This window comes from Coffea eugenioides, chromosome 11 (genome assembly GCF_003713205.1).
Source record: "Coffea eugenioides isolate CCC68of chromosome 11, Ceug_1.0, whole genome shotgun sequence".
NCBI classification, from domain to species: domain Eukaryota; kingdom Viridiplantae; phylum Streptophyta; class Magnoliopsida; order Gentianales; family Rubiaceae; genus Coffea; species Coffea eugenioides.
Window position 1 is genome coordinate 47,638,853 of NC_040045.1, and position 25,485 is coordinate 47,664,337.

At 37.4% G+C, this 25,485-nt stretch overlaps 4 protein-coding genes across 14 annotated transcripts; 3 read left to right on the forward strand and 1 right to left on the reverse strand.

Annotated features, from left to right (window-relative positions):
- The first annotated feature begins 310 nt into the window (after nt 1-310).
- LOC113751754 (serine carboxypeptidase-like 25) lies at nt 311-5,356 on the forward strand. Of its 2 annotated transcripts, XM_027295871.1 has the most exons (8): nt 311-834; nt 2,298-2,501; nt 3,559-3,734; nt 3,826-4,107; nt 4,226-4,356; nt 4,461-4,556; nt 4,671-4,776; nt 4,924-5,356. In XM_027295871.1, exons 1-8 carry the CDS (start codon nt 549-551, stop codon nt 5,065-5,067), a joined length of 1,425 nt encoding a protein of 474 aa, XP_027151672.1. In that variant the 5' UTR covers nt 311-548; the 3' UTR covers nt 5,068-5,356. The 2 variants fall into 2 exon arrangements, with proteins under 2 accessions (XP_027151672.1, XP_027151673.1); XM_027295872.1 differs by lacking the exon at nt 2,298-2,501.
- Nucleotides 5,357-10,461: 5,105 nt separating this feature from the next.
- On the forward strand, nt 10,462-13,312 carry LOC113751749 (exocyst complex component EXO70E2). 2 transcript variants are annotated; one of them, XM_027295867.1, is made up of 2 exons: nt 10,464-10,728; nt 11,248-13,312. In XM_027295867.1, exon 2 carries the CDS (start codon nt 11,387-11,389, stop codon nt 13,112-13,114), a length of 1,728 nt encoding a protein of 575 aa, XP_027151668.1. In that variant the 5' UTR covers nt 10,464-10,728; nt 11,248-11,386; the 3' UTR covers nt 13,115-13,312. The 2 variants fall into 2 exon arrangements, with proteins under 2 accessions (XP_027151667.1, XP_027151668.1); XM_027295866.1 differs by having other exon boundaries at nt 10,462-13,312.
- Nucleotides 13,313-14,965: 1,653 nt separating this feature from the next.
- On the forward strand, nt 14,966-18,175 carry LOC113751681 (glycine-rich RNA-binding protein 2, mitochondrial-like). Of its 4 annotated transcripts, none has more exons than XM_027295774.1 (5): nt 14,966-15,069; nt 15,777-15,920; nt 16,022-16,090; nt 16,537-16,643; nt 17,202-18,175. In XM_027295774.1, exons 2-5 carry the CDS (start codon nt 15,785-15,787, stop codon nt 17,739-17,741), a joined length of 852 nt encoding a protein of 283 aa, XP_027151575.1. In that variant the 5' UTR covers nt 14,966-15,069; nt 15,777-15,784; the 3' UTR covers nt 17,742-18,175. The 4 variants fall into 4 exon arrangements, with proteins under 4 accessions (XP_027151575.1, XP_027151577.1, XP_027151576.1 ...); XM_027295776.1 differs by having other exon boundaries at nt 15,004-15,159; XM_027295775.1 differs by having other exon boundaries at nt 15,004-15,133.
- A 474-nt stretch (nt 18,176-18,649) lies between these two features.
- Nucleotides 18,650-25,052, reverse strand: LOC113752964 (protein RIK). Of its 6 annotated transcripts, none has more exons than XM_027297032.1 (12): nt 24,720-25,052; nt 23,727-23,964; nt 23,038-23,136; nt 22,885-22,919; nt 22,722-22,797; nt 22,143-22,238; nt 21,965-22,051; nt 21,647-21,740; nt 21,431-21,566; nt 20,567-21,089; nt 19,420-19,639; nt 18,650-19,137 (listed from the first exon to the last, which is right to left on the reverse strand). In XM_027297032.1, the coding sequence occupies exons 1-12, from the start codon at nt 24,785-24,787 to the stop codon at nt 19,010-19,012; spliced, it is 1,800 nt and encodes a 599-aa protein (XP_027152833.1). In that variant the 5' UTR covers nt 24,788-25,052; the 3' UTR covers nt 18,650-19,009. The 6 variants fall into 6 exon arrangements, with proteins under 6 accessions (XP_027152833.1, XP_027152834.1, XP_027152832.1 ...); XM_027297033.1 differs by having other exon boundaries at nt 21,431-21,545; nt 21,965-22,069; XM_027297031.1 differs by having other exon boundaries at nt 21,431-21,548; nt 21,965-22,069.
- Nucleotides 25,053-25,485: the final 433 nt, after the last annotated feature.

Sequence of the window (25,485 nt, forward strand, 5' to 3'; positions counted from 1 at the left end):
CCAAAATAATTAGTGCAAATCACCAAAAAAAAAAAATCGAAGATTATGGGCTCCGTTCCCGTATGTATATCAAGCACCAGCACTGATTATCCTGAAGCTTGAAAGGGATAGATCTGTCCTTGGGCCGCATGGCATTTACAATTTACAGGCAGGGGAGTGCGCGTGCGTGTTCCTCCTCTGTTCATGCATGAGCATGACACTGAACTGAAGAAGATTAATCACACCACAAATCTCTCTCTCTCCCTCTCTGTCTGAGTCGGAGCCTCTCTCTTATTTACTCCCAGCTGATTGTAAGGCAGAGAGACTCAAAACCCATAGTACTGGTCCTCTCTCTCTCTCTCTAGTCTTTAATACTCCTACAATTCAATTCAGCTTCCAGCCGGGCACCGGCAACAAATTAAGTGCTGCTCGTTTCACAATTCACGAGCAGCCAGCTGCTGGCCTGGTCGTACCAAATTCTTACTTACTTGCCCCATCAGTTCTACCCCTGCTGCCTCCTAAAAACTTTTGGGAAATTCACTTGCTCTTTGTGCTAGTAGTCATCATTCATGGCCCCGGAAAAGATGCGTGTTTCTTTGGTGCTAATGATATTATTAATGCTTCTTCTAGTGGTGGCCAGCAGCGCTAGTGATCATAAACAAGCGGAAGAAGAAGAAGAAGAAGAAGAAGAAGCTGACAGAATAACTGCTCTTCCTGGACAGCCCAAGGTCTCTTTCCAGCAGTTTTCAGGCTATGTCACCGTCAATGAAGTTGCCAGGAGAGCCCTGTTTTATTGGCTTACTGAGGCTGCTGATGAACCCTCCTCAAAACCCTTGGTTGTTTGGCTCAATGGAGGTTAGATCTCTCTTTATCTTTCCACCTCCCTCTTGCTGCTGTTGCTGCTGCTTATTAGTAGTACACTGATTTAGTCTGGTAAAGAAAAGCTCCACCGAAGCGCCGAAAAGGGGGGTTAACTTAATTGGCTGCCCTCCCAATCTCCTATTGATTCTGCTATAACATACTACAGTAGGGTATTATTTGGTGCAAGTCTGCATGCTTTCCTTGGTGCCATCTGAGAAGAAGTTTGATATCATTTTGACTCTTTACCTCCTCTTTGTGTTATATAGTTACTCGAAGAGAAATGTTTTTGCATAACCAACAGAAGAAACATGTTAGTATTATACTTAGGAGGACGAGGCTTTCGATCTGCTTGTAGCAGAAAAAGTAACACGCACACACACACACATATGGTTCGTTTATTTTTGGACCATCTCTCCCTCTGTGTGTGTATGTGTGTCTTGTCTTTTTTTTTTTTTAAAAAAAAAAACTACTTTATATAAGTTTGTTCTTGTGGCTTTTGATTCTTAAGGGCTAATGCTTGCGTCGTTTCGAGCTTAATTCGCAGACTGTTAATCATATTGGTTCAAATACATGTACTGTTCTTGAACATAAAGGCAGACTACGTACGTAGTAGAGACTAGGATCCAAAGAGAGAGAGCAGTGGGGAGATGATGTCCTTTTGGTGCAGACGAGGATGGACAGATTTACTACTACCGACGCCCATATTCACGACTCCGAACCCCCCCCATGATTTAGGGATTCACAAACATTAAACACACGATCCTCTCCTCAGTCCCTTTTCCTCACTCTCTCTCTCTTAGCCCACCAGCATTTACGTTGCATGTAGCTAGATGCCAGAAAAACGTTGAATGCAACTTAGAAAAAGGGATGATCATTTGTTAGTAGGAGTCGACCAACACCACAGTCGTCATTAAGGTTCTGCTGAAGCCCTTTGTGATCAGAGTCTCTGGTGCACTAAAGTAAATGTTACTGCTTGCTAGGTTGCTAGCACGCGGCACTAATGTGTAATTTTTCTCATGATTACTACCATCTTTTTCCAATAAATAAAAACAAACATATATTATGATCATGAATCAATAGTACAATGTTAGTAGTACATGATATTTGGCTCCAATGCTAAGTTCATAACATTAACACGCGGAGGCTTTTAGTTGAAGAGATAGAGATCAACTTTACTAAGCACTAATTTTATGTGAATCAGTTGTACCACATGAATTTTTTTCTTGGGGGGGGGGGGGGGTATCTCATTTTGTCCTATGCAGAAACAAAAATGCAATAGATATATTGGTATATACTCTTGTATCATGCTTTGAAAAGCATCACTGGCTAAGAAGGAATGTCGTTACCAGAAATGGTTTGTATTGCACATCAAATGCTTGTTGATATTTGTGGCCGGACAAATTTTGGGGAAAAAAGAGAGTCAATAGATATGTTTCTTAACCTGATTCCAAAATCAGGTCCAGGTTGCTCTTCCGTGGCGTATGGCGCATCAGAAGAGATTGGACCATTCAGGATAAACAGGACAGCCTCAGGATTATACCTCAACAAATTCTCGTGGAATAAGTTGGCAAACTTGCTATTCTTGGAAACTCCAGCAGGGGTTGGCTTTTCATACAGCAACAGGTCTTCGGATCTCCTTGACACTGGTGATCAACGCACTGGTAAGTGTAATCAGTCATCAGTCATAAAGCCCTTTCTTGCCACAATTCCTAATATCATCAGTCATAATTGTTTCTGACTTCTGGGGCGTTGTGGGAGGGCCCGGTTAGCTATAGCAAACACATGAACCGTCCAAATTGGTAGGCCATGTCTTGAATGACCCAATCTCTAATGGACCTGTCCCAGTTGTTCCATGGATGGCTGTAGCTACCATTGACTTCCTTTGGTAGATCAATCATGGCGGACCACTATCTATCCAATTAGGAAAGGGTGAAAAAGGGGCCACTCTAGAACAAGAAAGGTGCACGATTATGGGGTCGTGACTCGCGAGTCTTTTACAGCGCACATTATTGGGTGCTTGGCTGCTAGCTAATTAAGAAGTTTATGGGACACATACGGGGTATGTGAAGTGCTTAATTCTGCCTAGATTTTACTCTTTTAGTTGAACTAATTGTTGTTCCGCTAAAACAAAATTATAAATGTTAACTGAAAAATCAGCAATAATAAAATACTTATAACAATAGCAATATAACAATGCATAAATGCGGAAGTTTTTAAGACACAACTACGTCGCTTTTTTTAAGATGATTCAAGTTTTTACGAAAGAATCAATTCTGATACAGTAGAATTTTTATCTAGTCATTCGCTAAATACAATAGGTCAACAATATTTGTTATTACTCTCATTAGTCTACACAACTGAGAAAGTATATATTTAACTCCGCTAACACACTATTTTTCTTGCCAAGTTGCGAGATAGAAATATAGAGTATGAATTTTCTCTTATAACTTATAGCGTAATATTTGTAGTAATCTACTAGTATTAGTGTTTTCTATCTCAAGCAACGCTCTTAATATAAGTTATTCAAAATTGAAAATTTAAATATTTTATTAAAATACTCCAACACTAATTACGTAGGGTACTACTGATACAAATTGAAACCCCGCCAAGGGGGAAAAAAAAAGGTAACTAGTTATGCATCTTTTACTTTATGGATTAATTCCTTTGAACACAACACCAAGGCAAAACTCATGATTTGATGTCAAACTTTTTATGTAGCCGAGGATTCACTAAAGTTCCTGATTCAATGGATGGAACGATTCCCACGCTACAAGAAACGCGAACTTTATCTTACTGGAGAGAGCTACGCAGGCCATTATGTTCCTCAGTTGGCTAATGCAATAGTAGACTACAATTCCAAGTCCAAGAACCCCATTAATCTTAGAGGATTCATGGTAATTTTAATTGATACAAGACATTTTATTACTGGAGTATTTGGTTTTGATCCATTATTCTAGATTCACAATCAATCATAATCATTTGCAGGTGGGGAATGCAGTTACAGATAACTACTATGACAATCTGGGGACAGTGACATACTGGTGGAGCCATGCCATGATCTCTGATGAGACATACCGGCAACTGGTAAACATTTGCGACTTCCGGCGCCAAAAGGAGTCAAATGAATGTGAATCCTTGTACTATTATGCCATGGACAAAGAGTTTGGTAACATTGACCAGTACAACATATATGCTCCGCCTTGTAACAATTCCGACGGTAGCAGAACAACACGGCACTCAATGCGTTTGCCGCACCAACCATATCCGGTATAAAAATCAAGTAAACGCCATCAGATTTTCGTAATGTACTGGTAGCATGAGATGATGATGACTCGTCTTGACTAGACAACAGATTGATTAACGTTGTTCTCTGTGTCTCCTACAGATGTTTAGGCAGTTATCAGGGTATGATCCTTGTACTGAAAAGTATGCCGAAATCTATTACAATAGGCCGGACGTGCAGAAAGCTCTCCATGCTAATACAACTAGGATTCCATATAAATGGACAGCCTGCAGGTAAATAAAATAAATCGTCAGACTGACTTATGCAAGTAGTAGTAGTTCTTCTGTCAAAATAGAGAATTTATGTGCATTTGCTAATTATGATTTACTTCTCGTAGTGAAACCTTAAATCGAAATTGGAATGATACGGACAGCTCTGTTCTTCCAATATATCGGAAATTAATAGCTGCTGGTTTGAGAATATGGGTTTTCAGGTTAGCAATTTGTCACTTGTTGTCATTGACTGACCTTATTATACTGCTGAATCGTTCTATTAGTGATCCTTGCAAATGAAGTTTTTTTTTTGATTCTTTCTTGTGGATTGGCAGTGGAGATGTAGACTCAGTAGTGCCTGTTACAGCCACGAGGTACGCCCTCGCACAACTCAAGCTGGACACAGATATACCATGGTATCCTTGGTACGTCAAGAAACAGGTTAGCTAGTTGCCTCTCGACTTTTCTAATCTTTGATCCATTCAAGCATAAAATTTGCACGTTTTGGGGTTCACCATTGATAACTTTTTCACTGGAGAAGAGGGAGGATTAAGGAATTGACGTTTTGTAGTAATTGGTTTTGTAAAGGTGGGAGGCTGGACAGAGGTATATAAAGGGCTGACATTTGCAACAGTTAGAGGAGCTGGTCATGAAGTCCCACTTTTAAAGCCCAGAGCTGCGCTTCAGCTACTCACATCGTTTCTAGCGGGACAGCCCCTTCCCTCTCTATGATGAAGCACTCTCCACCATTAATTTCGGGACCAAACCCTTTAGCTTTGGTGTTATTTTTGCCAAAAAGAAGGGCCACACTTTGATTATGCCAAGCACATACGAATGAAGGTGGGGCGGAAGAATTGAGGAATGGAGCTGTTGGGCAGGGAATGTTTGCAATGTTGCAGCACTTGTAGATCGGTTTGATCATTGCTGAAATAAAAGGGAAAACTAAGAACATGCAGGTGCTTATTTGTAACATTCTTTTTTTTAAGGCTTTTTAGTTGATGCAGAGATCATCTTCAATATCTTGCTCAGCCTCTTGCTTTCGTCGTCACAAGACAGAGGGGAAGAATTATAGCAAAAAGGTGTCGTTCATTTGTTGTTTAATTAATTAATACAAGTAGATACATTTTGAAAAAAAAAAAAACCGCAGGATAGATTTGACTGAATTCTGCTGTGTTGACTTGTCGCCGGAGTCGCAAATTTCGTTTATCCTGCCGGAGGGAAAGTGACCCCTTAACTTCCTCATGAATTGAAAAGACATGGTGGAGACGGGAAGATATTATTATATAGTCAAATTGTCAAGGACCACGAAATAGGGAGTGTTGGTGGTGTGGTTTTCCTAGATGCGGTCCGCGGTCCAAACCTGCCCAATAAAATAAAATTTTCAAAGGGTTCGATGAATTGACATGTATTTGTTTGTTGACTGTGCACACGGCATCATATTTTCATTTCGGTTTTACAAAATCCTATACTACTAATAATAAATTGCTACCTCTTATTAAAACTCTAATACTCTGTTCCAAGAACTCGCTGCTGTATTATTGATAATTATCCCCAAAATCCGGAACGATTCAATGAAGAAAAATTGAATCCTTGAAAAATTCCCTCCGAAAAAAAAAATTAATTTTTCATACACTGATCGTGTACACACCGTCAGCATTGGATGAATGATAATTATGCGAAATTTGAATTTAAAATTTAACTTTTGTACGCATGTCATGAATCTAATGGTAATAATGTATACACTGTTGTATAAGATTTACTCAAAAAAAATATCCTTTAAAAAATAAAATAGGTTGGAGGGTGCAGAGTAACGATTTCCCTTCAACATTTCAATGGTGCTGATGGTGGTGTCAATTGTTAATACTTAATAGCAAAACGTAAGCACGCATTAGTAGCAGTAGTGGTCAACTTTTGAGGACTTGAGCCAAGCCAGTTTTGGGCGAATCATAATTTATACCCCACTAAATTTGTCTAATTCAGCTGTCTTGTGTGTTTTTTTTTTTTTGGAAACATTGAGAGTTGCCTTCAGTTTGAACAATTTTTTTTTGCCCTTCTTTCAGTTTAGGATTTTAATACTACTATTCTTCTAAGTACTGCACTCTGGCTCTGATGTGATATCCTCTTCAAACTTTTTGTTCATTAAACACTCATCCGCTAACCACCAAGCCCTTGGGCTGGTGGCCCGGGTGGGGTGGGAGGCAAGGGTTCAAACCTTGCCTCCCACCAATATGCCATTCTTGTGGCTTGCTTCAAATCCAGACGGATGCGTCGTGCACCCGTTTGGTCCGCTGGTGGTTCTGTCCCCATCGGTCCCCATAGGCTCAGTTGAGCCTCCCCGTAGATAGAGTAGGAGTAGGAGTAGGGTTGACAATTGACAAAAAAAAAAAAAAAAAAAAAAAAAAAAACACTCATCCGCTTGTTTAAATAACAAATATAAATGAGGCAGCGCATTCCTGCGGTCCTACCACGAACCGGCGATCTAAATGTGTCAGCAACCATTTTTTTTTTCATCATAGTAGTTGACGAGTTTGAAATTTATTCGTTGATCAGTGCATTCTAATCAATTCATACGTCTCCAATAGCGAAAGTAACATCATCGTTCAGACCCCCTTCTCCTCTTCCTTCTCTCGCCCTGGAGATTGCCTCTTAGGATTCATATGAGAACTTGATCAAAATGCATTTAAATATGAAAATATCGCCTGAAGCGTACATGGCATGTCGTTAAAATAAAATTTTTCGTCTTTTACTTTTAAAATTATAATTTTAAATATTTAAAAAATTATACGAGTAAAATTTGGTCAAAACTTAGATTTTGAACCACTTTTCATCCTTGCGCGACCAATGTATGGCCATTTTTTCAGGGGATAATTTCAGAAACCTCCCTTGAGGTTTTTTAGTATTTCACTTAGTTCTCTTGACATTTTATAAATTATACTTGACTCCCTTGATTTGACACTTTGATAACCAAACTTCAAAACAAAGCCAAAATTTTAATGAATATCCTAAAATGCCCTTATCTTACAAAGTTCAATTTGTTTTTCTAAACAAAAAGAGTGTCAAGTTTTTCAAGCCAATATTTGTTATTTGATAATCAACTAAAACAATAAACATTTGCTGTAATATGGTATTTTTTATAGTGCTTTATTGGGAATATAAATTCTTTTCATGATAGAGAAGAAAGTGTTATTTTTTTATAAAGTTTGTGGACTATTTTTTTTAATAAAAATTTATGAACTAGTTTAGTGGTGGAACTATCATAATTTGGTAGTGATTTTAGGCCATTTGATTTTGATCATTGTTGACTTATCCTTATACCAAATAAAAGAGCTACAAAAAAAATTGAAGGATATTAAAAGTTATAAAAAAAATTACTAGTTTAATGTTTAATTTGGATAAATATTAGGGACAACATTGATAGTTTTTCTATATTTCTAATGAAATATAAGAGAAATGAATAAGAAAGAAAAGGTAAAAAAAATTATAAAATCTATCATTTGCATAAACATGGCAACAAAAGAGTTTTATTAAAAATATTAAGATTAGTGTTGTCATTTTAAATGGGCAAAGGAGGTAAGTGTAATTTTTGAAACCTTAGGGGAGCCAAGTGAAATTATTAGAAACCTCAGGAGAGGTTTCTGAAATTATCCCTTTTTTTAGGGTAAAAATATTATTATATTTCATTTGTAATTAAACAAATAACTCAACCTATATTCATTTTTGCTTTTTAAAAAAGTATGATCTGACCCGGACCTAATCCATGTTTACTTTTGTCATTAAAAAAGTGGGATCCGGCCCATTTTGTATATATGTGGATCACGTGGTAATTTCAAACTAAAAAGTGATTAAAAAATTAGGTTGAAACCAAATTTTATTAACTTAAATTTGTAAAGAAGACGCAAAATTAACATTTTAAATAAAAAAAATTTTTAGAAAATTATAAGAAATATTTTTCCTTTAAATATTGCAGCGTTCATTCGGCGGTCAATACTTGAAATGCACAGAAGTTCAAGGGGTTCTTGGTATTAGCGTATAGATTAGAAACACATTCTTGTCGTAGGTTAACGGTCTACGACTTAAGGCACCTTACTTTCGCCCATTAACTAATTAATTTAGACATGTTACCCACTTGCTGAGCATCTCATCAAAGGACGGAAAGTCAAAACGTACTTGGACCAACAACGGAGGCAGCTTTTTAAATATATATATATATATATTATGTATATATAATGCCGGCTTCCCTGAAAATTATAGCTCTCCGACGGTGTTTTCATCTGTCGCCGGTTCCTGTGGTTTTGCTCACACTCACATGGTCTTTTGTAATCATATACTACTACGATAATAGAAAGACCGGAAAGTCAAAACGTACTTGGACCAACAACGGAGGCAGCTTTTTAAATATATATATATATATATTATGTATATATAATGCCGGCTTCCCTGAAAATTATAGCTCTCCGACGGTGTTTTCATCTGTCGCCGGTTCCTGTGGTTTTGCTCACACTCACATGGTCTTTTGTAATCATATACTACTACGATAATAGAAACTGCTGCTTCCAATCTCAAGTAGCAAAATAATTTGGATGTGGTCATTGTGTAAATATCTGATCATTACTTTACCCCTTTAAATTATATCACTACTATCAGTTTACCCCCTAACGTATTTTTTAGTCACTTTACTCAGCATGTTAAGAAATTTTGGACAAAAATACCCTTTTATTTTATAGCATTATTACATTGTTATTATCACTTTATTCGTTTAGATTACAGTGATACAATCACTTTAGTTCCTAACATTATTTTCTAGGCATTTTATCTCATCGTTAATCTAACTAGTATGGTCAAAAAATTTTAAATATATTTACCCTTTTTTATATATAATCAAAAATAAAAAAGTTGGAATGGTTATTCTTTTTTTTTTTTTACTTTAAGAGATCGAAAAACATAAAAATAAAAGAATTTTCTCAAATTTCTTTTTTTCATATTTATTAATACTAAGAAAAGAAAAAGAGATAAGAAAGAAGAAGACAAAAAATTAGATTTTGCAAAAAAAGAAAATAAAGGAAAGTCTAATATTATCGTATTACTTTAAGGTTGTTGAGATTAGGATTGGAATTTGGTGGTAAACAAAAAAAAGTGAAATAATTTTAAAATAATAAAAGTATTTAATTCTTTTTTATTTGTAATTTTTAAAAAAAGAATTGAGCTCTCTCTCTCCCTCTCCCCCTCTCCATCTTTCTATTTTTTTCAATATTAAAAAGATTGCCAAGAATAAAAAAATTAATACTTTGACTTTTTTTCTTGATACTAAAAAAGAGAAGAGTCACTCTAAATTTTTTATTATTTTTATTATACAAAGAGGAGGGTATTTTCTTCTAAAGTTTTTTAACTTGTTAAGTTGGTTTAATGGTAGGATAAATTATCTAAAAAATAACTCTATGGGATAAATTGACAATGAGACTATATTTTATGGGGATAAAGTGATAATAATTTTAAGGGTTAAACATGTCTTTTCACTTTAATTAACAAACTCTGTTAAGTTTTACCATTAGTCTTGGGGGTAAAGTGACTAAAAGATAACGTTAAGGGGGAAATTGATAGTAGCACCAAACATTAAGGAGGTAAAGTGATAATAACCCTACTAAAAAATATGGTGTGACAAATGATTTGAAAATAATAATGTTCATCCATGTTTGATGCAGCAACAGGTGGTTTAATTGAGTAATAACGCACAATGCTAGAAGACTAACACATGAATTCAAACAGTGAATTTGTCATTTTTTGAGCTTGTAAATTCGATGGACTTGCAATTATTATTTTTTCTTTTTAAAGTCAGTAGTAATATGTCGAGCAGGCCTTAGTTTAGTAGTTGAACCCTACTAAAGTTGAGAATTTAAGAATTAAAATTTCTAAGTTCAAATCCCATCCATCGCTTGTTAGAATTGTTTTTTTTTTTAAAGCAGTAACTTTTATATTTTAGCACCAGAAAAATTATGGGAATTCGATTTTTTTTTTGGGGGTTTTCCGTTCTCTTGTAAAACTTGGTCAGTGACATCAATCCAAAGTCCCTGGACAAAGGAGCAAGCTCGCATAGAGAAGTAAAAAGTCGGCCATCTGCACAAAAGGTATTAATAGTAGTGAGGTGACTTGGAACTTGCCACCCCCAGGAGGACTGGACGCCTGCCATTATCCCAATTTATCTCTTCATGTCTCCAACCCCACCAATCACCAGACTTTTTTTTCTTTACTCCTCCGTTTCTCTCCCTATTATCATTGGCTTCATACACTACATTTTTATTCTGCTACTTTCTACTAGTATGATACGAGCACAATACTAATTGGATCTTCTTCTGCTGATTCAATCTTCCACTTCCCTTGTAGATTGCTCCTTAAAAGGTTTGTATCTCTAGTTTCTTTAGATTTTTTGCTCTTGGGAGCAGTACGCACTATGCTTTCTGTAAGGTCCTGCGAATTCTGCACGCTTTTCTGATTTTGTTTTCTCTGTCTGATATTAGCAGTCAGCAGATCTTCATGATTCTTGACCTTTAGTACTTCTTTTTTGTGGGTTCTGCTTGTTTTTTGTTTTCTCTTCCGCTATTGACTTTTTCGGTTATATTTATTCGTTGCTTGCTGTTCTTTCTCGATTTATATGCTGAATTGAGAATTCATTAGTTATGTATGTGTGATTGCTTGAGGTCATTTCAAGATTCGATTTTTTTTTTCCCTTGGAATTAAGATTTGTTCCGGGGTTTTGGAAGTTGTTATTGTTGCTGTAGTTGCACTATTGTTGTAAGTCATGGGTGAATGTCGGCCCCCCACCCCAATCTTGGAAGAAGAAGAAGAAAACTTAATTGCTGCAGCTCAAAACATAGTGAAAGCATTAGAAACCAACAAGAACTTGACTAATGATGCCAGGAAAATCTTGGCTGGTCTTGGCACTCAATTATCTTCCATAGCTAAAGCTTGTGAAGAAAAGGCAGAGAGGGAAGAAGAGGCGGAGGAAAAGGGACTTTCTGAGATTGAGGAGCAGCTAAATAGAGTGCAGGATAAGGTCATGAGATGGGAGGCGAATCAATCTATGATATGGGATTGTGGCCCTGACGAAGCTTATGAATATTTGAGGGCTGTTGATGAAGGTCGTAAGTTGACCGAGAGTTTGGAAAGTTTGAATCTTGCCAAAGATAGTGAAGAGGATGGGTTTCTGCACCGGGCTCATGATGTTCTTCAGACTGCAATGGTTAGGCTTGAGGAGGAGTTCAAGCATTTGCTTGTCCAGAACAGGCAGCCTTTTGAGCCAGAGCACATGTCTTTTCGCTCAAGTGAAGATGATACCATAGATGATGGCTCCATTGTCTCCTATGGGGATGAGTCGGTGGAGGATGTGGTGCAGAGAGACAGTATCAGCAGGGGCTCAGAGGAATACATAATTGAACTGGTTCATCCAGATGTGATTCCTGACCTCAAATCTATTGCCAGTTTGATGTTTGTTTCAAATTATGGGAGGGAATGTTCTCAGGCTTATGTAAGTGTTCGCAAAGATGCACTTGATGATTGCCTCTTCATCCTTGAAGTGGAGAAATTGAGTATTGAGGATGTACTGAAGATGGAGTGGAATACACTGAACTCAAAGATCAGGAGGTGGGTTCGTGCTATGAAGATTTTTGTGCGTGTTTATCTTGCCAGTGAAAGATGGCTTAGTGATCAGATTTTTGGGGAGCTTGAATCAGTCAGTTTGGCATGCTTTGCTGAGTCATCAAAAGCTTCAATTTTGCAGCTCTTGAATTTTGGTGAAGCAATAGCTATTGGTCCCTATCAACCAGAAAAGTTGATTCGGATTCTTGACATGTATGAGGTGCTTGCAGATCTTTTGACAGATATTGATGCTTTGTATATGGGTGCCACTGAATCATGTGTTAGAACGGAGTGTCAGGACATTTTAAGGAGATTGGGAGACTGTGCAAAGGCAACCTTTCTTGAACTCGAGAATGCTGTTGCAACTAACATATCAGCCAATGCTTTTCCTGGTGGTGGAATCCACCATCTCACTAGATATGTTATGAATTACATTAGAACTCTTGCAGATTATGGCAAGACACTTGATGTGGTCCTGAAGGACCATGAGAAGGAAGATCAAGTTTCCACTTCACCGGACATGAGCCCAGTTAGTGAAGAGGATAATAATAGCTGTGAAAGCTCTTCTGCTTCCCCAGTGGCTTTACATTTCCGATCTCTCCTTTCAATTCTGGAGTGCAATCTGGAAGATAAATCCAAGTTGTACAGGGATGAGTCACTGCGGCATCTTTTCCTCATGAATAACATTCATTACATGGCTGAAAAAGCAAAGAGCTCGGAGTTAAGAAATGTACTAGGCGATGAATGGATTCGCAAGCATAATTGGAAATTCCAGCTGCATGCTATGAACTATGAGAGAGCTACTTGGAGCTCTATCCTTTCCTTGCTTAGGGATGAGGGGATACAAAATCCTGGTTCGACTTCTATTTCGAGAACCCTTCTGAAAGAGAGATTGCAGAGCTTTTATCTTGCTTTTGAGGAAGTTTACAAGAGCCAAACTGGTTGGTGTATTCCCGATAGCCAGCTTCGAGAAGATCTTCGAATCTCAACATCCCTCAAGGTAATACAGGCTTATCGGACCTTTGTTGGAAGAAATATTAACCATATAAGTGAAAAGCACATTAAATACAATGCTGATGATTTGGAACATTATCTCTTGGACTTCTTCGAAGGCTCTCCAAAATCTTTGCATGGCAGCCATAGGAAATAGTAATGATGGGTGGAGCGGATTGATTGAGGGAGTTCATACACACTGAGTTAGAATTTTCTTAATTGTCCATCTCAACCATTACAAACTAAAGATTCCAATTTTGTAACTTTTGTATCAGCTTTGTAATCCATAAATGGAAAATTTTACACTGTAAGCAAGTGTATTACTTAATATAGATGGGACTTGAAGGTTGTTGTACTTTGCTGGAGTTGTTCTAAACACTGATGGCAAAGGATTCACAGGAGTGAAAAGATCCACCTCCTGAATCCTGATTCAGGTATAACTGCGCAGACTGTGTGTGTAGTTCTTATATGCAAAATTACAAGTTAATTGTGGCATGCATGCGAGACTGGAGTTTGGTATTCTCTGTATCTCAAAAACTAAAATGCAAATTATTGCAGTGCCATGCAATCTGTATATACCCTCGCAAAAGATTCCATGGTATGCGCTGCTGCATACTTTCATTTTGTTGTGTGTGTGTTCTTATGAAGGGGTGAATAAAATATGGCAAATCCTTCCAAGATGTTGTGGTCCTAATGCTACTGTGGAAGTAGAGAGAATTCATGCCGATGTGAAATGCAAAGACCAGATGAGGGATTGCCCAATCGCCGATATTACATCTTTGTAGGCCCTGCACCAATCGTTGAGTGACTGATGCAGATTGTCACCGTCAACCGGTGAGACTATTTTGCCTGAAATAAAGAGCAAGAAGTCCATATTTATGGTTGAGAAGGAAACATCAATGAGTCAAGATGAAGCTGCAAAGACGGCAGGCATAATGGGTCTGCTTTGCTTGATTGCTTCAAGAATTTGTAAGCTAAGTCGCTTGGTCAAGTCGCAGGAAAATTGCCACGTGAATCAGCAGAAGTTCTCCGGAGCTAGCCTTTTTCCCCTAGCTTTTAACCATTTCTCTGTGGCCCTTATTAAGTCTCTGATGATCTGAGAACATACAAGGGAGTGAGTTTGCCTGTGGCTGATTCAAAATCTATTACTGCTACTACTAACATGTCCAAAAGCTGCAGAAACCAATTTATGGGAAACTTTGATATAGACGTTTACAACGACTTTAGCTGCATAACGATTCTTTAACAAGGGCGAACTGATCCCAACTACTGTAGTTCTACTTGTCTTAAAAAAAAAAAAAAAGAAAAGAAAAGAAAAGAAAAAGAAAACTACTCTGTTTCTACTCATGTCTTAATTCTTTGACAGTTAACTCCAAAACATGTTGTCAAGCATGGCACCTCGAAAAGTGCTGTGATAGAGGAATATTTAGTAAATTTTTTTAGAATATTATTGTATCATTTTTCGTGATGATGTTACGTATGTTAGATAAAAGAATTACAAAATAAATAAAACATATATTTATAATACAATCAAATAAGTTTTCGTTTGTATCCAACGATGTAATGTAATGGGTCATCGGCCTCCATATTGAACACTTTCACAAATTTCAATGTTCAACAGGATTTTTATTGCTTCCCTCTACTTCACTCTTAATTGCTAACTAGTATATAGTTTACTCAATAACTTTTATTGGCATAAATTTTAATCTATCTCATGATACCATTTTTTTAATTCTATTTAACAAACTAGGAAAATTTTGAGGTAAGTGAATTCAGGAACATCAAGGATTATTCATCATTAAGTCAATTTTGAGGGATTTTCATTTCTTTTCACCCAACATGATGGATAGATAATTTAATGTGATCAATTTCATCCTCGTAAAAAAAAAAAAAAAAAAAAATATTTAAAAGAAAAATCGACTTTGAATTTGACCTCATTATTTACTGGCCATCCAACGGTAATCATGTACCTATGTAGTTTAGATCAACGGCGTAAACATTCCTCCCCACATTATAAAGTATTTCGGCCCTCTCCTAAAACCCTCGCAGGTAAGGGAAGGGAAGGGAAGTGAAGTGACAACGGAAGCAGAGGCAGCTGCTGTCAGAGAGAAGGTCTGAGTCTTTTGGCACTTAATCATACGTCTCTCGCTCGTCTGTTTCGTCTTCTCCCAAAACCGTAAACCTTTTTCTTGACATTTTATAGTAAGAAATGTTTAGAATATTGATTCTCTAATTTAGCGTTTCATTTCAGTTTTATCGCGATTGTTGAGCTTCTTTTAAGGGTTATGGTTTTATCACTTTTTATTCGTTAGATTTTATTTGCGGTTGTACCCTCTTGTTGACTACTTGCAATTCAATTTGGGGCTTGTGTGTATTTCCTGATTAAGACGAAGGGCTTTAGTAATATCATGCATTTGGTTTAGGTACCTTGCGTATTATCAAAATCGTTTGTCCGTTTGGAAAAAGATGGGTTCTTGTTGTACTATATCATATTCCTTGTTTCGTTCAAGTTACTGGGCTTGATTTCAACAAAAAAAATTGGGCTATTTTCTAGATTTTTCTCATCCTACTGCTGGTACACCTATCATGTTGTTTTTCGCTCGTATGAAAGAAATTAAGCGATCTTTCTTGACCCATATGATTCTCTAAAGTCTGCGAATATGTTAGTTCACCTTGTCCCATGCAGTAATTGTGGTTATTTCTTTGTAAAGTTTTCCTTTGCCTGTGTTCTGAAGTTCAGTGTGTATATTGTTCTTGGCTTTGTTCTGCAACTGGTTTATTATGAAATAATGGCAATGACTTTGTGTACTTTGTTCTAGGTGTAGACATGGCTTTTGTCAATAGAATTAGCAATGTGCTTAAACTGAGAGTGAGCAGGCATATGAATTTGGAATTATCTGCTTCCAACTCGTCACTTTACCAGACTATAAGAAGCATGTCATCTTCAAAGCTCTTTGTTGGAGGTAATATGTTCACTCCTCTCTCTCTGTTTTTTTTTTTTCCCAAAATTCTTCTTTCTGCTGCTTTTTGCTCTCCAAAGTCAACTGATGTTTTATTCCTGAAGGGCTTTCTTACAACACTGATGAGACGAGTTTGAAGGAAGCCTTCTCTCAGCATGGCGAAGTTGTTGAAGGTATTCAGCAGTTTGCTCGCACCATCATAATCGATCCCTTGATTTCTGTCATACTTTTTTTGTGGTTGATACACTTGTCTGACCTCTGACATTTAAATGAGTTTGATAATCTTGCGAACCAGTAAATATTTACCCCAAAATTGAGATTTCCATGTAGATCTTGAGGAATAGTTTTTCATTTCTAAAGATCACGTATCCTTGTATCTCGATACAAAATTTTTGTATGTGTATGTTTGTATGCAATGGGGCAAAGCTTGGAATTTTTCTGTTCTGCAAGTTTCGTGTTTGTTTTTATTTGTTGGTACTGCAGAAAGCAATCTTGATAAAAAAAGATTGACACAGAGAGATTTCTAGATCCTGCATGTGAAATTAGTTTACAATGGGAACAATGTTGTATCCAAGTATAAAGCTTCTGTTACTTATTAATTTATACACTTTACTTACAGCTAGAATTATCATGGATCGTGACCATGGAAACTCAAGAGGTTTTGGCTTTGTAACTTATGCCTCTAGTGAGGAGGCTTCAGCAGCTATTCAGGCATTTGACGGCCAGGTACTAATGGTTTTTTTTATAGTTTTGCTTCTTTTGGTTATTTATTTTATTTTATATTTTTTGTCAGAGAGAGAGAGAGAGAGAGAGAGAGGAGCTGTCTGAATTATTCTTTTCATGATTAGTGGTTGTCATCCTGTATACAACATTGTACATGAGTGAACCGTATCGAAATAGGTGACTATTATGCTTGACTCGGATGATTGCAGTAGAAAGAGAGATCATTCGAATGACTTAAATCAATTATCTCAATGAAGTATGGAGATGCATGCCTGACTGACTGAATGGTTGAGTTGCATGTCCCCAAAGAGGCAATGTGATAAATTTGTCTCAAGGGTTCACCATTGATGAATAACTTACAATAAAGTTATATCTGGATATCAGCAGAATGTCTATTAATTAGTTTTTTTTTTTTTTAAATTGTGTTCCTGTTTTCCACTGTAAGACTAGTTCTGCATGTCTGTCTCTTTTACCAAATTACTTCTTTTGTTGTATAAGGTGAAAGTTTACCGACCATAACATTTGGGAACCTAACTAACAGTATGATTTGTTTTCCTTAAGGATCTTCATGGCCGACGGATAAGGGTGAATTATGCAAATGACAGGCCTCGGGCTCCAAGATTTGATGGTGGCTATGGTTATGGTGGCGGTGGCGGCTTTAACTATGGTCGTGGAAATGGTGGTTATGGAGGCCCTGGAGGATATGCAAGTGGCGGTTATGGAGGTGGTGGCCCAAGAGGTGGATATGATAGTGGAAACTATGGAAATAGCAATCAATATGCTAGTGGGGATGGCAGGATGGATGGGTTCAGTGGCAGCAATTACGGAAGTAGAGTTGGTGATGGGAACGCTGGCAATTTTGGTGCTAGTGGAGATAGCCACTACTTGAGCAGTGATTCATCTAATCAAGGTGGATTTGCAAACTCTGGTTTTGATGGAAATGCCTCGCCATATGGACAAGCTCAGGAACAGTTGAGTGGCAATCAAGGGGAAGCAGATGCTCTTGACGAAGATTTTGGCCAAGACACACTGAACGCAAACTACAAGGATAATGATGATGATGAAGATGATTCCAATGATTACGTCAACACAAGGGGCTGAAAGTTCTCTTTTCCCCTATCAAGAACCTGCTTGTACACAAATCTAGTGCTCTAGGGCGAGGAATTGAAGAGATTATCCAAATAAAGTTTTATGTTTCTATGCTGTGTGTTATGCATGCAGAAGCTTTCTCGTGGTTTATTAGCTGAAAGGCTGGACTCCTTTCTTTGGAAAGGGAAAGCGAGAAACCACACGGGATTAAAGCATTGAATGCTGCATGTGTTTTGTCCCAAGTAGGTTTAATTTTCAATTTTCTAATTAGTGATGGTCGATGAATCTTATCCGAAACTTGTGAAGATTTGTTTTGGAGGTGATTCCCGTTGTCTCCTTTGCTGCTGTCCCCGTATTGGTACATATGAACAAAGCCTTGCGCTAGTTCTTACCGTGATTACTATTGGTGTGAAATGATACCGGGATATCGTAGTTCTGCTGTGTAACCGGCCCTTACACCTGCTTTATATATATTCTTGTACACAATCCTAGAGTTGTGCCGTGCACGAAGAAAACGGAGAGGTAAAAATTGGTGGTCTGCCATGCTTTCCTCTCTTTTCTTTTTTCTCTCTGCGGCTGTGTGTTTAATGAGATCGTCAAGATACAACATGGTGATTCCTCTCCTGCCAGCTGCTAGCAGCTAAGATTAGTCTAACGGGGGCGTTGCTTGTTTCGCTCAAAAATTAAAAATTAAAATCAAAAGTTGAATTGGCTGTTTACTAGTTGCACTCCGGCTTGCTCCATTTAATGCTCTCCGCGTTTGAAGTTTGTCCAATGGATATTTCTGTATTAAGCAAAAGCATAGAAACAGCGCTCATGATTTTTAAAAAATTTGGAATGTAAAAGGCAGGTTCATCTCAATCTTGTAATCAAAGGGAAATAAAGCTGCAAGGCCACAACCAGCTTCTAGCACTGTTAACTTTCCAAATAGCGCTGCCGGTTTTTCAATACCTCTAGCTGTTGATTCATTTGAAGTCTTGATTTTGCTGCCTCAATGACATGATCGACAAATCTACTACAAGAACCTTCCCGGAAATAAAACTGGATAATCTCTATTACACCGTATCCATTCTATGTAAGAAAGTGACGCATTAGCACCAACAGATCTTCAAGAATTCCACAAAAAAATTGAAATAGAGCTACAAAATTGCACAGAACATGCAGTATACCAAAATTTTACCACATTCTAAAACTGAAATTCCGCATAAGAGCCTACAGCATCAAGAAGAATATGCGGCCAAAATCTCCACGGGAGGCCAGACAACGATGCTACATGCGACTCAGACAGCCCAGAATGGTTTTGGAGCCACCAAAGTACTGGAGCATCTTTTGATGGAGTCTTCATTTGGTTCATCAAGATCATCATCCTCATCCTCATCCCCATATTCCATTAACTTGATTAATGTATCTGAAATGATGACCGTGGAAAATAAGGAACAACTCTAGATAGAAAAAGGTTTTGGGGGGAGGGGGGGGAGTTGAGACACATGTAAACTGACATTTCATTAAAACTTGACAAGCATAAATCTCAAAGCTTATAATACTGAAAGTCAAAAAGTTTCAAGAATAAGCATCTTGCAAAGATCCGCAAGCAACCAGTTATATTGTTCTATAGGAAATTAGTATATATTTCTTTTCTACAATCTAGGCTCAAAATCAGAAACCAAAAGGAAAGAAACCATGAAACTACCAGGTACACTTTCAGATTTCAAGCCATTGTTGATGCTGTTGCCACCATAAATTCCAGGTCTTGATGTAGTAAATTTTGGTGGGGGTGGCAGCATTGTTGGCGGGGGCATTGTTCTTGGAGGGATTGGAATTATTCCATTTGCTGATGTCTGCACCAACCTTTTAATATCTTTTCCATGTATATCTGATGTTTGTTCACATGGCTCTGCAAGTTCTGATCCCTGTAACAGTTTCAAGAAAGGTTCCAAACAAATCCTCAATATCAGCAGAAAATGTGGCAATAAGAAACAAAATACAGCAAAACATTTTGACGCCTTAAGGTCTTGATTATATATTCCTGCATCTGGAATATAGAGAAAACATATACCCACAAGCAGAAGCAGCCACAGAAACTATTTAAAGTGATATAAGGGCTCAATGGCAGCCCACATGTAGGATTATGCCATCCCTTTGTGTAAACTGTGAATTAATCATGTAGTTTTTAGGGTAGTTGCACAATAAAGATTAAAGCCGGACTTAAAATGAGTGACTCCAATAGATTGGCAACTAAAATGAATCCAAAGCCACCTCAAGCATTTAGGAGATGAATGAAATGAAGCAGCTAAACTACCAAATCCAACACTTATGATCACTCCTTAAAAATTAAAAATAAACAAATTCAAACAATGCATGATCCACAAAGAAATACAGGAGCATATATGTAATTCTGCGCCAGAGGGAATCACAATCTTAATTCAGTCCAGACGAAAATGGTACAGCATAGAGCAACCCATGCCACCTCCAGAACAAGGAACCCTGTGAAACACATTAGTGTCCACGAGAGAAGTCCAGTATCAGCCTGTTAGCTTCATAAAAGATCAGAGAAAATACCTGGAACAAGAAGTAATAAAGTGAGAAAATAAATAACATTGTAGTAGCAATACTACTACATAGGGACTAACAGTTCCAGAAGCAAGACATCAGTGCGTAATGGATGATGAGAACATTTTAAGAGTAAATCTGAATTCTTTCTTTCTTATCCTCTTCTTTTTCTGTAGCCCTTTTCCCTTTTTGCCTTTGAGTGGGGAGGGGACTGTTTAAACTTGAAAATCTGTCAAACAGTAGCAGCTACCACAGAAAATGATAAATAGGAGAATGACCACCAATACCTGGTTTGTATTTGCTAGGCTTTTAACTACTGCTGGTAATTCCTGAAACTTTCTTTTCTGTGAAGAACGCTTATCCTTCTCTGATGAGGAGCACGTACTTGTGTACGATGCTGTGCTCGCAGTTGTAACAGCAGGAGCTACTAAAGTAGTAACTGGTGAAGTTGACTGCCTAAGGGCCAAGGCAACTTGTTGCAAAGGTGTTGCTTGGGGATATATTCCATCATAACCATTATAGCTCGTCCCACCAGTCAATGAAGACAGGGAATAACCACCAGTAATCGCATGAGACAGCCCAGATGCAGGATTTGAGCATCCAGCATGTGGTACAGGCCCTTGAGAAGCAATACTAGATGCACCAGGAATTGAGATTGATGAAACTGTTGATGGAATAGACCGTGCAGCTGATGCAGTCAAGCTGGCAGACGGTGGGACACTTGGGTTTGACTCATCCAAGGAACTCTGAACTCCAGCAAGTAACTGTGGTGGCGGAGGAACAGCACCATAAACTTTAGATGAGGAAACCCTTTGAAATACAGCACAGCAACAAGTTATTCTCTTTAAGAAGCACTAACAAGCTCAGTACATCACAAGAGTAAACAATAACAAATATTGTCAAATAACAGTGCAGAATAGAATGTCTTATAAGGTATGAGAGGCTTCTGGTTTCCATTTAAAGATTGATAAAATAACACAAGAACCATGTTTGTCATTTCCAATTTAAGACGAGACAAAAAGGATAAACAGATAAAGGGTTCAAACTGCTTTACCGTCCAACCCAAGCATGCAGCTCTCCTTTTAGTGATCTCAGTTCTGCTTTTTCTGTTTTCAATAAATAATTACAGAAAGCTAATTATGCCCATTTACCTTGATGCACCAAACTCTGCACTGATTGTGTCCAAAAGGTTCTCAGCAAGGAGCTTAGCACGTTCAAGACTTTTTGCATTACTGCTCGACAAAAGTAAATGCAATGGTTGTTGACCTTCTACAAAGAGAGTAAAAGCTGTGGACTCAAAGGCACGTTAAGAATGAAGAGAGAACCTAACAGATCAAAAAATAAAACTGGTTAAAGCAAACGACTACCATCATCCTGTACACTATCACAATATCCTGAACCGCGTCCTCTTAGCAAAACTGTTGCTCCCGTTTCATTCATGATGTGATTTACATACTGGTCCTGCACATAAAAAAGCCAACAAGCAGCAACAAAAAGAATCTCTCCCAATTGTTTGGAGATGTCAGAGAGAGCTTGAAAGATCAGAATATTTCGCCATGCAGCAAAGAAACAGAAAAAAATACAAGGAAAGAAAGGAAAAACTTCCAACCACCTTCAAAGAAGATAAGAGCAGGAGAAGGAGAAAATAACAAGGAGACAAAAAAGAGAATGAACTAAAAACTCACATTTGGTCCACGAATTCGAGCAGCAACATTCAGAGAGGGATCTGCTTCAAAGCCCAAAAACACACAAGCACTCAGTGAGGGATTGACCTGATCAAAAAAAGACAACTGTGCTTATCAAATTTCTTGGTACTGCATCTTTGAACAAATTTGCAAAAAAAAAAAAAAAATGAATTGTTACATTCATGGTATTGCTGAAAGACCCATGCTTGAGCATTTCTTCCACCATTGCAGCTGCATGATCAACTGCCTTGATCCGTTCTGCTGTTGTTTCCAACTGAAGTAAGCAAAAGAATACATAGATATTAACCAATAAGTACATTCAGCGTACCAAAGTAAATTAGAAAAAACTCCTTAGACAACACAATCTTTTGTCAAATGGAACCCAATAACATGATAGCGGTTTTTTAACAGTAGTTGTTACACACAAATAAGTAATCTTATCAAGAAATACTGATGACAATTGACTAATGAAGGTACCATCTCTACCACTGAAATAACTTTTGGCCTAGTACGCATTAAGCCAACTTTAAGGAGCTTGGAAGAGTTGGTCATGGGAACACTTGAATTCTTATATATTTTGTAAAACAATCAACTCATTTCCCATCTGCCAACTATTGACTACAAAGAGTCAACATAGTACCATCTCCACTGGGACAAAAATTTTGTTATGCAAACGCTAAGCAAACTGGAAATTGATTATTCATAGTCCAAAGGGAATTTACAAGTTGTAAAATGGAATTACAGCGTGAACACTCACATGAGCCGCAGCAGATATGTGAAGATACAACGGTTTTTCACCATCAGCAGGTGCATTTGGGGGTCTGTATTTGCCTCTGCAGAGTTCATTTAACAATCACCTCACGCATGAAACAAACAGAAAAACAAAAAGGTCCTCAAGAAAGCTATAGAAGACTACTAACCTAGTAATTACTATGGCACCCGTATACTTCTGAATCTGTAGGAGGACAAAGTGTGCGTAAGTCTCAAACACTTGTCTACAATAAACAAAAAGTATCTCATGTTTCTCAAACCGTTTGATCAAAAAATTAACATTTGGAGCCATAAAAAATTACCTCTTCCTGGGTCTGGCGTTTTGTGAGCTTATAGCGCACAGTAGAATCAGCATCATTGATAACAATTTCTCGTGCTATCAGTTCATCTTGGATCTTAGGCTACATTAGCACAATTGGACTACATGTCAAATATGTTTAAAGAAACACTCTGGCTCTAGATAAAACAATTAGGACACTATGATTACTAAATGTCTTCCTAACAATAAAAAATTTGTGACAGGAACAGAACATTGTCTTGTCTTTATAATTCAAACAGCAAATAAACTCTCCTTCTACTTTATCAAAACACAAAAAAAATTATGACACACCAACTTTTCACTACCTCTACTTCCACCACCAATACGTTCTCATACCAGTAGTGTTTGAAGTGATGATTGCTCGTGAAAGGTATTAAAACAATTTCTTTGAAATGTTAGTTAATATTACATAAATATCTTTCAATACATAGACGATTTCTATTTAGCACAACAGAGCGTAGGGGAATCAGTGACTCAAAACTAATCCTATTTTCTGTAGAAAGTTGAATAAATGAAATTTGATGGCCACTTAACACCAGTGGAATTGTATACAATAGCTTATTCCCACTTAATGTCTAAGGATAAGCTTAACACAAAACAGGTTATCAATAGGAAAACACAGCCATGATGAGGAAGGGGAAAAGTATCTACTTAACCATTTTATTTTCTTACCTGATTTATTTTTTGGGCAATGGCAGTCGCATGTTGCTGTAAAGGCAACTGGATAACAGGCAGAATAGTTGCGGCACTAGCAGTAAGAGAATTTGAGAAAGAAGCACTAGGAATTATAGCTACACCAGGTAATGCAACTCCAGGAAGGGATCCCAAGTTTGGTAATAGAAGAAGACCAGGAGCTGCTACTCCAGATGAACCCAATGACTCGGCAGGCTGATCCCACTTCCTCTTTTTTCTGCAAAAATAAATAAATAAATAAATAAATACATACTATCACTGCCATGGCAAAAACTGCTTGAAGCTCATGCACACAACCATAGCCATAAGTTGATGAAGCTGTGCAGGATTCATACAGATTTGCACTTTCTTCCCTAAATTTTCTTTCTCTTTTCTTTTTTCTTTTCGTTCAAAGTTTCATTTTTCTCTCTTTTCAATACTTTTTTCCTTTTTTAAAAAAAAAAATTCAGCAGGTGGAGGTAAGTTTAAGAAACAATTCTTCAGTTGCACATATCAACATCATTAAGAAGCAAGAAAATACTAGCATGTTTCTCTCAGCATTAACTAAAGCCAACAATAAATTCCTGTATCAGCAAGTCATCCTAGTCTGGAAATTATAATTGCCGTGTCAGTAATATCTTAATTACTGTAACACTCTGCATCCAGAATGCCAAATTTGGAAAACAAAAATAATTAGACACCAATAAATCAAAAAAAAAATTCCAACATAAATTCCCGCGAAGTCCAAAATAACAACTAATAAGTGAATAACACAATTTATTTGCCTATTTCATTGTATAAACCTCCTTCTCCAGTAGCACTGAAATATTTTCTCCCTCTAAAATTCATAAACGCTTAGATCGACCTTTTAAGAACTTGCAGATTAATGGACTAGTAAACATATGCCGAACATAATTCAACGAGTATCCAAAAGCCGCGTTCATAAAGTAGGAAATTAGGGATTCTTAATCAGGATAGACAACATTAAAGCACCTCTGCTTCGTCGATGAAGAATCGATAGATTCAGAAGAGGAAACCCTAGGGAAATTGTCCTCTGTCATCGACGCCGATTCCTATGTTGCAACTGGTTCTTCTTCCTTGTTCTTCTTGACGTGAATATCGTCGTCCGAATCAACAGAATTTCGAGCTGTTAAACTACCTCTGAGCATATAGACGTATCTGTCCGTGCGTTTTGGGTCTATACTACTTTTGGACTACCGATTGTTACGACGTAAACCGGCCGAGATTGACAAGAACTTGAACTGCCCATTACAGATTGCAACGACGGGACTGCAAACCGTCCGCTCCTTTTCTAAGTCACGTGACTTACACGTGGCAGGTAAATCAGTTCCGCTCTGTTTTCACGAGATATATTAATGTAAAAGTTTTCCCCTCAGCACGTTGAAAAACAACACAAGTTTAGAATAATTGTACACATGCCCCAGTATTATGATGATTCTACTTTATGGGGTCAGTTGCCTTTTCTAAATTATATGATAAATAAAGAATATTCTCAATATTTCAAATTTAACCTCTTTCACTAAGTTGTTTTTATAAAAGAAAAACAAAGGAGTGTTGAGACTAATCTCGAGGCCATCTTAGACCAAAAGAAATAAAAGATTTGTCTTTCTTCATATAGTAGTATCTTCTATATTTTTTTTTATGGATAAACGTTTTACGAGTTATCGTATAATTTCTAAATTAGGATTGCCTTTTTGTTTATCTTAAAAGGAAAACCAAGGTTAGTGAGGGATAATTA